Source organism: Eretmochelys imbricata, chromosome 21, assembly GCF_965152235.1.
Source record: "Eretmochelys imbricata isolate rEreImb1 chromosome 21, rEreImb1.hap1, whole genome shotgun sequence".
Classification (NCBI taxonomy): domain Eukaryota; kingdom Metazoa; phylum Chordata; order Testudines; family Cheloniidae; genus Eretmochelys; species Eretmochelys imbricata.
In genome coordinates, this window is record NC_135592.1 from 12553283 (window position 1) to 12567470 (window position 14188).

The following is a 14188-nucleotide window of genomic DNA, read 5'->3' on the forward strand; positions in this document are numbered from 1 at the left end:
AGCAAAGCTTTTGACACGGTCTCCCACAGTATTCTTGCCAGCAAGTTAAAGAAGTATGGGCTGGACAAATGGACTATAAGGTGGAGAGAAAGTTGGCTAGATTGTCGGGCTCAACGGGTAGTGATAAATGGCTCCATGTCTAGTTGGCAGCCGGTATCAAGTGGAGTGTCCCAAGGGTCGGTCCTCGTGCCAGTTTTGTTCAATATCTTCATAAATGATCTGGAGGATGGTGTGGATTGCACCCTCAGCAAGTTTGCAGATGACACTAAACTGGGAGGAGAGGTAGATACGCTGGAGGGTAGGGATAGGATACAGAGGGACCTAGACAAATTAGAGGATTAGGCCAAAAGAAATCTGATGAGGTTCAACAAGGACAAGTGCAGAGTCCTGCACTTAGGACGGAAGAACCCCATGCACCGCTACAGACTAGGGACCGAATGGCTCGGCAGCAGCTCTGCAGAAAAGGACCTAGGGGTTACAGTGGACGAGAAGCTGGATATGAGTCAACAGTGTGCCCTTTTGCCAAGAAGGCCAATGGCATTTTGGGATGTAGGGGCATTGCCAGCAGATCGAGGGACATGATTGTTCCCCTCTATTCAACATTGGTGAGGCCTCATCTGGAGTACTGTGTCCAGTTTTGGGCCCCACACTACAAGAAGGATGTGGAAAAATTGGAAAACGTCCAGCGGAGGGCAACAAAAATTATTAGGGGACTGGAACACATGACTTATGAGGAGAGGCTGAGGGAACTGGGATTGTTTAGTCTGTGGAAGAGAAGAATGAGGGGGGATTTGATAGCTGCTTTCAACTACCTGAAAGGGGGTTCCAAAGAGGATGGATCTAGACTGTTCTCAGTGGTAGCTGATGACAGCACAAGGAGTAATGGTCTCAAGTTGCAGTGGGGGAGGTTTAGGTTGGATATTAGGAAAAACTTTTTCACTAGGAGGGTGGTGAAACAATGGAATGCGTTACCTAGGGAGGTGGTGGAATCTCCTTCCTTAGATATTTTTAAGGTCAGGCTTGACAAAGCTCTGGCTGGGATGATTTAGTTGGGGATTGGTCCTGCTTTGAGCAGGGGGTTGGACTAGATGACCTCCTGAGGTCCCTTCCAACCCTGATATTCTGTGATTCTAAGAGACAGTCAACAGATCCTACCCAGAGCCAAGGGAACAATCCCAAAACCGACTAAATTTGCTTCTAAGACTTCTGATAGTAGGAGTCTAACGATGGCTCTCTCTTCTTGCCTTCAAAACAGAAGGGTCTCATAGATGGAGCATCAGAAGTGGAGAAACCGTCTCCCAGACAAGCAGGACATCGAGTGTATGCTTCTGAAAATGGCCAAATGAAGCAAATGTTAAAACTCTCCTCTCTCAAGAGAAATCCTGGATCCGATCAGAAGTTTGTAATGCATTTCCCCTGTCCAATGTTTTGAGGACTTAAGCACTTAAATACGTTTTGAGGATCTGGGCCTCCCATGCTGGACCTGCGTGCTCTGACCACGATGTTGGGCATGGAATCAGTAAGGTAAGCGGTTCTGCAACGATTATAGTGTTGGAATTGCAGTACTAGACTCCCCAGTGATGTGAGTAGATGTGGGGTCTTAGTGGTACAGAACCACTAGTCAAGTGACTCTCAGTACTCAAAGGTGTCATTCTCATACTGGCTGGATCCCAAGCACCTGGACCTCTTCTTGCCAATTCTGCTTGGCAGTCATAAAACGGCCAGACTGGGTCAGACCAAAGGTCCATCTAGCCCAGTATCCTGTCTACTGACAGTGGCCAATGCCAGGTGCCCCAGAGGGAATGAACAGAACAGGCAGTTGCCCGTTCCCAGCTTCTGGCAAACAGAGGCTAGGGGCACTTCAGAGCATGGTTTTGCATCCTTACCTATCCTGGCCAATAGCTATTGGTGGACCTATCCTCCAGGAACTTATCTAGTTCTTTTTTGAACCCTGTTATAGTCTTGGCCTTCACCACATCCCCTGGCAAAGAGTTCCACAGGTTGACTGTACGTTGTGTGAAACACTTCCTTTTGTTTGTTTTAAACCTGCTGCCTATTAATTTCATTTGGTCCTTCCTGTTTGCCTGTCAAATCTGAATCCAGTCTCTGGCCCTGGATCCATGTTATCAGATCCAGATGCAGGCTAGGTTTCTGGCTCTATAGCTGTCAGCTACAGGCTTGTACTCAGCTGTCAAATCTGGATATTTTTCCTTTTTAAAAAAAATACAGCTCAGGATCTGTGCACTGTGGATCCAGGTATGGCTTTTGCAGCTCCAGGACCAGTGGGTGGCTGTTAAATGGAGATCTGAGTTTTTCAGCTCCTGATCCAACCTTGGTTGCCAAACCAGGATCCTGGTTTTACAGCCCTGGCTCCATGCTTTGCTGAAGGACTAGACCCTTTGGAAACTGAATCCGACAGCCAGTCAGTTTATGCACATAACCAGGCCTTCTAGGTCGACCTGGAGACCAGATCCTCAGGTAGATGTGGAACTTAGACAACCAGCCTTTTATCAGTAGAGATTTGTGAGGCACCCCCAAACAAAGCCCGTGCCAGCTTTTTCTTTTTAAAAAAAAAAAAAAACAAATCTGACTGAGCACTTGACTGAACAAAATGTGCACTCCGAGCTTGGAAAAAGGGGTGGGGAAAGGAAAATGTTGAGGACAGTGTGTGCAATCCAAGCTTGCTGCACCTTTAGCACTGTGACTGAAAGGTGGTTGGAGTATCTCATTTTATATCCTGGGAACTCTCCAGGATTGGAAGGGGAAGGAGTGGCCTCAAGACACTACTTTCTATAAATCACTGTGCAGGTGCTTTGATTCCACAAGCGTGAACAGGCAAAGGCTACTTGAAGATGTGCTGAATTTAACAGTCTTATGGAAGGAATCAAATTCCCTTCAACACATTCTTCATGTTTTACTGGTATTTTTTGTTTTACATCCAGCTTAGCCAATGAACACCAAAGTTGATTATAAAACCAAGTCACATGTTCTATATATAGTTAACTAGTTGCTTAAAGCCTGTATTATCACATGGGTGTAACTTGTAAAATTGTGGGTTTTTTCTAAAAAAGCTGAAAGTCAGAACTTAAAATTGGCTGGTAACAGACTGAAGCCCAGTGATGATTGAACTTGATTACAAAAAGAGCCCTCAATCATCTTTTAGTAGTTTTATGGCTTCATACCGACTATGTTCTATGCTTCAGAGTGGTGATCAGGGGTTACTGTGTTCTGGTTGTGTTGATTTGCACATGGGTTATCCTGTGCTGGGAGACTGGGGTAGATGGCAAGTTCAGGGGTTATGCATGTGTGGGGTGGTGGATTGACTTTTGCTTGCAGCTGCTTCCATTACTTCATGCTGACTCTTGGAATCTTACTACATAGGTTCCAAAGGGACCATGTGGAGTCTTTTTTTCCCTTTTTTAAAGGCAGCACTGGCAAATCACAGCTGATCCACATCCCTTTTGTCTATTCCATAACTAGGCATGAAATGCTGAGTTTGGTGTGGAAAACATGCATTGTTAGAGAAGAAAGCATTACAAATAAGGCACTGTCAAGTAGTGCCTCCTGGTCAGATTTATAGTTGTCCCTTTATAGTGATTCTAGCACCTTCCTCTAAAGCACCTGACTTGGTTTCTATCAGAGATATGCCAGAGGAAAAAGAGCCACTGGTCTGATGTAGTAGGACATTCCCTACCTAAATAAGGGTCAATTTGTTTGTAGTGATTTCTAGGCAGTATGTGAAAGGCAGGTTGAGTCAGAAAAATTCCCATCTACACTGTGGTGGGGGAATCACACAACCACCCTTCCTGGAGTGCACTGCATCTCTACAACTTCACAAAGTAGAGAATGCATTTTGTTTTATTGAAACTTTAGTGGTTTTAACTACCCCCTCAAAACTTAACCCCTAGAAGAACCCACCTGTAGCTGGAAAGATCACCCGCAGGAAGCTGTGAAGACAAAAACTGTAGCTGTAAGTATCCCAGTGGCAGCCCCTGTATGAAGTGCTGAGAGCAGAGGAGGGAGGAAAGGTACAGCTGTTCATCCAGGTCAGTGGTTCCATGGGGTGCCTCAATTCATCTAGATAACTGCCTAGTTTCACAACATGCTCTGTAGAAAGCACTAGCAAAGTCAGTACAAACTAAAATTTTATACGGACAAAAGCAAGCCATTTCAGCAATGTGCTGTGACTTTTGTAAGCAAGTGGTTTAAGTGAAGTAAAACTTGGGGTCCATAAGAAATTACCCCTGAAAGGGGTACAATAGTGTGGAAAGGTTGAGACCCGTAGATCCAGGTCACTTCCACAGTGGTGTCTGGGTGCTTTTCTAATAGTATAAAATAAGTCTCCCCAAGCAGAGACCAAATGAAGAGTAAGGAGTATTTGACAAAGGATATACCAAGAACTAAAGTTAGTAATAGTAACATGGTACTACAATACAGAGGGTAACCTGCCAGCTAGCTAATCCATGCATACTAGCTGCCCAACATGGTCATCACATGAGACTGCCTAATTTGAGACCCCCAGAATCAAACTCCAACTCAAGTCTACAAGACCTGTATGTTCTCTGCTCTTCTGGATGAGACCAAGGTATCATGCTGGACATGCAAAAAAATACCCATGCTCACTGACCATTTTTGAAAACTTGGTCATTTTTAGACTCTCTAATCTTGAGATTTTAGATAAATTCATGCACAGATGCTGCATTGCACTAAAAGCTGCAATTCATTTCCTATAATATCTTTGGATTAGTCAATCATATCCAGAAAAGCATGTGGTTTAATAGTAACCACAGAAATATGGAGAAGTACATGACTATCCCATTTGTGTGTACTGTGTTTAGGATTTTAAGGAGGAGTTAAGATTTTGCTCTGGCTGACTGCAATCTTAAATTGAAAGTACTTGCCTACTTTGTTGGGTGCTATCAGTTTATGCAGAAAGATTAAAAGAAAGCAACTGTGAGCAGTGTTTTTGCTCAATTACCAGGGACTACCTTTATTTTTAGTCAGGAATAAGCCCCATTACATCAGATGGGTGAGACTTGGATGCCACCTGAGAACTGAAGCTGCTACTGATGAGTGATTATTTATATCCTGTGCATAACTCTTCCATTCTATTAACACTTAACATCTGTATTTTCCTTGTGAATAAAAAAAGTCCTAGAGTAGAATGGCACTAGTATAACAATTCCTTGCATTAAAACTTCAAGATTAAAGTAAATGATGCAGCACCCTTCTTTCTTTTTATAGACATTTCAGGAAATTAAACCACAAGATTGTTCAAAGTATGATGGATTTAATCTAAATGCACAAAAAAAATCAAATGTACCATTCCCCCCAAACATAGGAAGAAAAGGCGCATTATGCAGTTTGGTGCTCTAATTACACTTGAAGCATGCCATGAAGTATTTTTACACCCTGTGTGAAATCTCCATGCAAGACTTCAGTTTACAGACAAGCAATTTTAAGTCTTATGGACATACATGATAGAAAGCTAGGCTGATAAATGCTGAATCCCTGATTATTAAACAGGTTGTCAACTCAATTATGGGAAATGAACACCCTAGATATACTTAATGTTTTTGGAACTATTGTTTCATTACTGAGAAGCACAACACTAAGCACTGAATTTAAGAGTAATCCTGACAGACTGCCCAGCCATCATAGACCCAGCCTCATTAAGTCATGGAGCACAGTTAACTATTTTCCGAGCAGCAAGTGGCTTCTCAATTACTTGTATTTTAAAACTGAAATGTAGTACTGCTGACTAATTATTCCAAATATATTAAATTTAAATGGCTGTAATTTAACTCCCTTTACCTTGAAACAGTATTACATTAACTAAGATGTGCCTAATCCATCCAGATTTAAATGTTCTGCATGGAAATGTGTCAGATATTCAAAAGTTAAATGCTTACAACAAATTTGTAACCAAAACTTTAATCCCAAGGATTTCACAAAAACATTTTACAAGCGACATGAAAATTCTTGCACAGTAATGTCTTTCACTTCTACAATGTACCCATATGCACTCAAGCCATCCACTCCAGTTGTGTAATTTGGTCTTCTCAGAAATTCTGGAACATATGGTTAACCAAACAGCTTGCATTTTAAGCTATCAAGTATTTTAAAAAATGCACTAATCACATTAAGTACAAAAATTACCTGGGCCCAAGGGATAATCTACATTTTATACAATGTAGCCCTTCAGAGTTCCAATGTGGGAAATCAACAACTTCCCCAAAAAGCTCATTACAAAACTGCCTGCAATTCAGTCATTCCCTTTACTTGCTACTGGTTTGCAGTTTGCCTTCTTTCCAAAAACTGTACTAGAAATCACCATCTTGTTCTGGATAAACCCAATAGTCTGATGTTGTAACACGTTTATTAGTGAATATTCACTGCAACTTTCCTTTCAAAAGTTATCTACATTTGCTCCCCAGAAAAGATTCCAGGACACAATATGGAAACTAGAAATATTTGTCTATGCAAGACAAGTTGAATACCACTCAAAGCAAATGAAAGTTAAGCATACGGGTACATTGTAAAACAAGTTTTATTACAAATCATATGATCTGCTCAGAACCATATACAGATTCACATCTTTACATTTGTCACCTGTTACAAGATACAAGAAACAAAGCAAGTTCAACAGCTAAAACATTTTAAAAATGCACCAAGCTTTATGAAGTCTCAAACAAAACACAATGTTCTGTACATACTCCTCCCTCCTGTGCTCAGATCTAATGACTTCCTGTACACAGCTCCTCCTGAAGTCCTATTTCCTCTCATTTGACCTGGAACGACTAAATAAGAGAATGAAAGTCAGTTTATTAGAGATGGAACAAATATTATTTTACTTGGGGAAGTTACTTCCAATCCAACTCTAAAATTACATACTTAAAGTTTTTGAAAGTGCTTTATAACTTCATCCTACTCAATACAGTTTTTAAACATATCAAAACTGATCTTAGGTTACAAGTTCCTTGAGAAAAGCACTTATCTAAAGCACTAGAGAAAAATGTTAACTGTAGCAGAGCTTTCAGTTACTGCATTGATATGGCATAATAAGCCTTTCAAAATTAACTAGAAAGTGAAATCTGCAGATACAACATTCTTACCTACGAGACCTGGAAAAGGAACGGGAAGGCTTGTGATTTCTCTCCCGTGAAAGTGATCTCTCTCTTCTTCTGTCTCTAGAGAGGGACCTATGAGATTACAATAAAAGATGACTATCCAGATGAGGGAAAAGTTTAACTGGATTATATTACAAGAGAATGTTTGAATATGCATGAATGAGCATTACTGTGCAAAGAAATAGTGTAAAGAAAGTTCAAGTGTATTTAAGTGTCTTACAACTGAAGCGAAGAAGAAAACTGCAGGCCTTTCCATCTTTGCAATGTACTATTTGAGCACATTACTTTTTTATATCAAATGACCTTTTTCAAATATCACTGCCCTTATGTTTAGCATGGCTAGTTCAGCACTGCATTAAGTGTACAATTCTATTACACCTCATTAAAAAGAATCACATTCTCTGTAATGTTTCGAACTATTTAATCAGGAAACTTATCCATTAATAAAGGCAGTTGTGACAGTAGCCTCTTCCTCCTCATGTAGTCAGAGGAATAATCAGCTTGAATTCTGATACTGGTTAAAACTCCTATTGCATGCTTATGTTTTTATATTTAATCAATAAATTTTAAAAATTACATGCACAGTACTGTAGTACTAGAGGCCCACTGGTTTCCATCTGACAGTTTCCTGTGCTCAACCAACCGCTGTATCATGTACCTACATGCTATTAAAGCAGCTTTATGGTCCAAGAAACTAATGCATTTTAGTGACGCAACTTTTCCTATGAGTGCTCTGAAGGAAAACAAAAAACTCTAGAGGCAGTCCATTTCATGAGTAGGACAGCTTTGGGGTACCATCAATTTCCCCAGCAGTTTGTGTGAGTGTCTCAACACAGCAGAGGGAAGCAGCGTGCCAAAAGGAAACAACATGTATTACTGCCATGCATGCAGTAATGCTAGAAACCAAGCAATGATGGAGCAAACCCAAAGTAATGGAAATGCTTTCCCTCCCCCATCCCCATCAACCCTGGAACCTATTAAAACAGTCTTTAGGTAAGTGTTCTTCAGAACATTTACCAAATCTTAAAACTGTTTTATGTTTTCTATCACAGAACTACTTTAAATATGAAACTTGTGAATAAAACCAAGGATTTTACTAAGAAAAGATTCCTTAGAAAGTACTCTGGATAAAACAGAGCCCATGTTTAACCAACTGTTGCTTACCTGCTGCGGCTACGAGAAAAGCTTCTCCTTCGTGGTGATCTAGAACCAGAAATAGAAAAATGAGGCTTTTTATCAATTTCGTTAGCATTAATGGGATGAGGTATTTCCCAACTTGTCAAACTCACTGTTGGGCCCAGTGAACGTGCCAAGAAACATCTGGCACCCATCGTCCAGTAAAAATGTATGGAAAGATTAACACAGTAAAACAAAGCTCAGTGTGAACAGCACTTTTGCAACCAAGAATTCACTTTAACTAAATACTTCACAGCAGACCTGTCCAATGCAACACTTCCATTTCAACTAAATCCACTGCCCAGAACACCACACCAAAGTCCCACAAGTGGTTCCAAAAAACAGCATAGACCAATGTTTTGGAACCCATGCAAGCCAAAAAGGTCCATGACAAGACAAGAGATACCAAGTGAAGAAAAAGTGAAAATGCGCTCTGTGTAAATACTGATATGCCATTAAGTGCTACATTAGAACTGCATATTTGTGACAGGCATTCTCTGAAATGCCATAGAGTGTGTTTAGACTTAAAAACCTTAGCTTGGCCCAGTTCATCCCAAAAAAGTAATTGTTTTAAGTTTTGAAAACTGTTAGTAAAACCATTTAAAGGTGATAGGACTTGGCAGATTTGCAAGGAAAAGCTAAATTTGTTAGAGCTTTATTAAAAATTTAGTTCGGCATCTCACATGCAAATATACCTCATTTACTTTTGGTTCCATTTACATTAAAAAAGTTTCCTTATCACCCTTAAAAGTTTTATTCAAGCAACATATGTACGTTACCACTCAATTATGCACAGCCAGCCTTTGATTGAGAAAAATAATTACTTATAAGCCGCTTACTCCTTATTTTAACCAGCAGTAAACTGTATAACCAGGAAAAACTTACTAGTTTTTGGTTTCAACAAGCTAGAAATGGTGAGGTGAGGCTGCCGGACTGACTGCCAAGAAGAATTTGCTGAAAAGGTTTTGCCAGATGTTGCGTTGTATTTAGTTGGTTGGCGAAGGGGGTGTTGTGGATTTTTCCTGCTTTTTTGTTAGCCGAAGGCTGCTGCTGTAGTTGTTGTGAAGACATTTGGTAAATAAACAGCTGAGCTGATTGGCCGGGAATGTGTGGGCGGTCGAGGTGGCTGCTGCCGATTTGGTTAAGGTTGGAGAGAAGGCTGAGAGAAAACAGCATGCTCGGGAACCAAAGGGCGGTGCAACCTGACGACTGGCCATGCCTGGGTCATGTGAAACGACACCAGCCAAGCTGAATGGGGCGCGCTGGTCACATGACGCTGAAAGGGCTAGTTGACTGGCTAATGCAGACTCAGAGGGTGGTGAGAAGAGACATGATGGTGACTCTGTAACGGGTTCATTTTTATTAATAGATGGACCAAAAAGCATAAAAAAATGAAAAACAAGCCATCAGTACAACCATCTATCAGCTAACATCCTCCTACTGTGGGGTTTTTTTAAACAGCAAAAGGGACATGGTTTCAAGCTTATCCTGCGAGGACTTCACTCACCTGCAATAGGTAAATTCAGTCCTGTATGAACCATGTTGTAGATGTGATGTGCATGGTTTTACAACATCCAGACAAGTTAGTCCGGGTCCAAGAATATAGGCAGTTAACAAAAACCCTGCTATATTTTAGATTTGGGTTTGCAAAACTCAAATGACATTGTCACAAGACGTTTTAAATTCTTTACTAGTGCCAAATTAGATTTGTACATTTAAATGCAACTGTTACTTGTTTTAACATTATTAAACAGCTGCCTGCATGGCAAATATTTGAATTGTTACGAAGTGGAGAAATGCACTTGCATGGAAAAGCTAAGTTGCTGTATGTAATGTTTGCCATTATGGAGTAAAGGAAAGGGAACAGCCTAAGTAGATGTATGGGAAGAAAGGGAAAGTGACTAGAAGATGTGTAGATTTTAGGAAGAAAAAGGATAAGTCCAGGGCAGAGGGCGCTGACTATCAACTTACACAGTGACCTAAGGACAAAAGCCAACGTTCAATACAATTTATGTTCACCTTGTTTTTTTATATAAAGTGTCTGGCATCTCCGAATTGTGATCAGGATGTTTAAGATGTTACCCATCAACATGCTTTAAAGAAAGCCTGCTTCTATGATGCTAAATGGTAACAATTTCAACAGCTCTATGCATGATCTTTGACCTAGGGTACCTGCGGCGAGGAGGAGGACTTCTTCTGCGATAATCATCTCGAGGACGCCTACCCCATGACGGTGGCGGACCACGATTACGACTCCGTTTTTCACCATTAGACAGCTCCACCCTGACACGGCACCCGCAGAGTGTTCTGGAAAAAAAGGCTGCTGTAAGCAACAGATCTGTGTGCACTGAAGACACGCTGATATGCGCTGGAGAAGGGAAACATCTGTTCTGTACAGTTAGTCAAATACATAAGGTGCTCGGATACTACCATAATGAGCACAATATAAAAAGGTCTAAACAAATTCACAGGTGACCAGAGCCTCTCATGTCCAAAGCTACTTAAACAGGGAGACCCAGTGTCTTCTGGCCATGGATTTTGGAGATTTGACTCCATTAACTCAAACTGTAGTTTTTATATATATCTGATACAACTGGAAACTAAAGAGGATAGATTTTAGTGAACACTGCAGTTTTATACCTTCACAGCATTTCTGTCTTATGTCAAGATAAAATCTGACAATTAATCGAAGCAGATTTTACTGTATACTCTAGAACAAAAATGGCTTCCCTACTACCATTTCTGAGAGAACAAAAAATCCTGCATCTCCTCTCTCCATAGAGGATTTTACAAGAAAACTAAACCAATTCATTTTTAAATTCGACTGAAATGAAGGGATAGCATTTAACACTCAGACACAATTTATGGAAGTGTCAATTGCACTATGGCAGGGGTTCTCAAACTGGAGATCAGGAGAGGGGTCGCAAGCTGTCAGCCTCCACCCCAAACCCTGCTTTCCCTCCAGTGTTTGTGGTTACATATATGAAAAAATTAACAAACAGGTCACACTCATAGGCTTGCTATGTGAAATGGGTCACCAGTATAAAAGCTTGAGAACCACTGCACTAGGGTTTTGTGTGAAGTCTGTACTCAGTTGTAGCTAGAGACATATGAACTCAAAATCAGGGTAGGTTGCTCAGCTGTTAATAGGTTTAAATCTGGCTGGCTGTCAAAATGCAAATATTTTAGTATCACTATTTTAAAAGATTTAATAGCTCAAAGCTAAACTCTATTTTTGTTCTCATGCATTTCAAATTTTAAACTTAACTCCATCTTAAAAGCAATGATCGAACACTAGACACTTCTGAAGTATTGTGTGTTTCTAAGTTATTTCAGAAAAATCTAAAAATTCCCTTCAACTCAAAATGAAGTGTTATTGACATAGATGTCCATCTCTTGTGCCCCATATGCCAGGTAAAGGTGGACTCAAACTAGTCTGAGCTCTAGAGGCTCAAGTATTTCTCCTAGATGTGTTTTTAGGTATTTCGAATTTCCAATCTCAGGCCAAGTCTATACTAGAAAGGGTTTGTCAGCATACCAGCAAGTAATATCAGCTTATACCAACAAAACATTTCCTTTACCAATTCCCCAAATGAAAAACTATAGCAGCAAAAGGACTGCTTTGCAGAATAAATACCTCTACACTAGGGCTTTGCCAGTATAAAAACAATGAATCACCCCCCCAAACATTACACCAAAGGATCTGGCTTCAATGACCAAAAATATGAACATTGAGATTATCGGGGAAAAAAGCTTATTTTTACATAGTTAACCACTTCACTTACCGACTAGTTTAATTTATAATGCAGAATAACTATTTTAATTAATACTAACCAACAACTGCATGATTGGTTAAGAAACTCAAGACCATGATGTTTCAGTATCACTGGATCTTGGTCAGTTTAAGTTAGAATACAAGTTGCTTAACACTGTCTATATTGTTTAGTTTTAATTAAATTAACTCCATAGCCTAAAAAGCAAATTTTACCTTCCATCTAGTTCTCTCACTGCATCAGCTGCATCTCGGGGATCTTCAAATTCAACAAAAGCAAAGCCAGGAGGATTTCTAGCAACCCACACACTGCGCAGCGGTCCATAGTAGCCAAAAGCTCGTTCCAATTCAGTTTTGTTGCCATTGTTTCCAAGGTTACCTACATAAACCTTGCAGTCCAGCGGACAAGAGTCACGATGCATCACTAGAAGAGAAATACTTAAAGTAAGTTTTTTTTTACTTCCATTCAACCTACAGATAAGTGCCTTATTTTGGCCTTTGGTCCAGATCCTCAGAGGTTGTTAGGCTAACATCCACTGAAATCCATAGGAATTAGGTGACTAAAAACTACTGCACCCAAAAACCACAGCAATGGTACATAATGAAGAGTAAAGATTGGGCTCCCCCACAGGTTAACATGTGTTAAAATTACAAACGGACTGGTCTTCACTAGGATTTTAACTCAAGTTAGCCAACTCCAAGAAAGAGCAGCCTTCTTGGGGAGGAAGCCAGGACCTGTGGTTCTTTAACCTCCGGCCCCGGAGACTAAGCCAGGTACAGGCGGACTCGAAACTAGGCTGAACGCTAAAGGCTCAAGTATTTCTTCCAGAAGAGGTGTTATTAGGAGACTCGCGCCCCCGCGACAGCGTGTCAATGTCAGGTCTGGAACGCTGGCACCAGCAAAGCCTGCAGGGGGCGCCGCCGCCCGCGCGTGCCGAGGGCTCCATTGTTCGCGGGGCAAGCGCGCGAAGCTGACCTGCGCACGGAGGGCCAGCAGCGGGGCAGCCCGCCGCGGAGGGGACCCGGATCAGGCCCAGGCGCGCGCCGCAGAGGGGACCCGGATCAGGCCCAGGCAGGGCGTGCACGACCAGCCTGCCCCCCCCGGAGCTGCACGGAGAGCGGGGACACCCCTCCCCGCGCAGCTCAGCGGGAAGCCACGCGCTCCCCAAGCCAGCTCCGGCGACGGGAAGGCGAGATGGGCAGGGGGCTCCATCCAGGCCCGCCCCGATGAGGATCTTCCCCCCCGGACCTCCGCGGCGCCTCTCGCCCAGCCACGCCTCGTCTGGCCGCGCCCCCATCGCGCCTCGGGTGCTCTCTCCCCGCTGCGCCCCCGCCTCGGGGGCCCCGCGGTCCGATTAGCGGGCGGCCGCCGCCCGGGCCCGGCCACACAAAATGGCGGCGGCTCTTTGTTCGGCGCGCGGCGGGCCCTGACGGCTCCATCCGCCCCGCCGCGGAGCCGGGCCCCGGTTCAGCCTCGCCCTGACCCCCGGGGGAGGCGCTCACCGACTCCCGGGGTGGGCGTGAGAAGGGAGCACGCGCTACGCCGCAGCCGACTCGATCCCAAACACGCTCCCGCTCCCCGTCTCCTCACTGGACAAAATGGCGGCAACCGCTATCCCTGCCCGGATTTATATAGCCCCACCCTGCCCCCACGTGTCCAGCCGGCTGTCAAATCACAGAGCGCCGCTCAAAGGAGTGACAGTTCCATGGAACCCGCCCCCGCCCGCTTCCTGAGTAGGGCCCGGGCCCGCCCTTCCCCCTCCCATCGTCCAGCGGGGCCGGGGCCAGACCCCAGCCTTGGGGCCCATTGGGGACCCAGAAAGGGGGCGGTGGTTAGCGTGCAAAGCCGTGAGGGGAAGATGCTCCCTCCACCCTGACACCCCAGCATCAGGGGGTCCAGCCCCAGACCCCAACTGGTTTGTCTGTAAGGGGCCAAACCAACCCCCCCATAGGGTGACCAGATGTCCCGATTTTATAGCGAAAAGTCCTGATATTCGGAGCTTTGTCTTATATAGGTGCTTATTACCCCCCATCCTGTCCCGATTTTTCACACCTGATATCTGGTCATCCTCCTCTCGCCCCAGTCCAAATCCCCCTGAATCCCATCCCT

The 14188-nt window shown here is 43.1% G+C and overlaps 1 protein-coding gene across 1 annotated transcript; it reads right to left on the reverse strand.

Annotated features, from left to right (window-relative positions):
* Window positions 1-5918: 5918 nt before the first annotated feature.
* On the reverse strand, window positions 5919-13714 carry SRSF3 (serine and arginine rich splicing factor 3). The gene is made up of 6 exons (XM_077839011.1): window positions 13582-13714; window positions 12295-12502; window positions 10479-10613; window positions 8295-8333; window positions 7116-7202; window positions 5919-6800 (listed from the first exon to the last, which is right to left on the reverse strand). Exons 2-6 carry the CDS (start codon window positions 12498-12500, stop codon window positions 6773-6775), a joined length of 495 nt encoding a protein of 164 aa, XP_077695137.1. The 5' UTR covers window positions 12501-12502; window positions 13582-13714; the 3' UTR covers window positions 5919-6772.
* Between the last annotated feature and the right edge of the window lie 474 nt (window positions 13715-14188).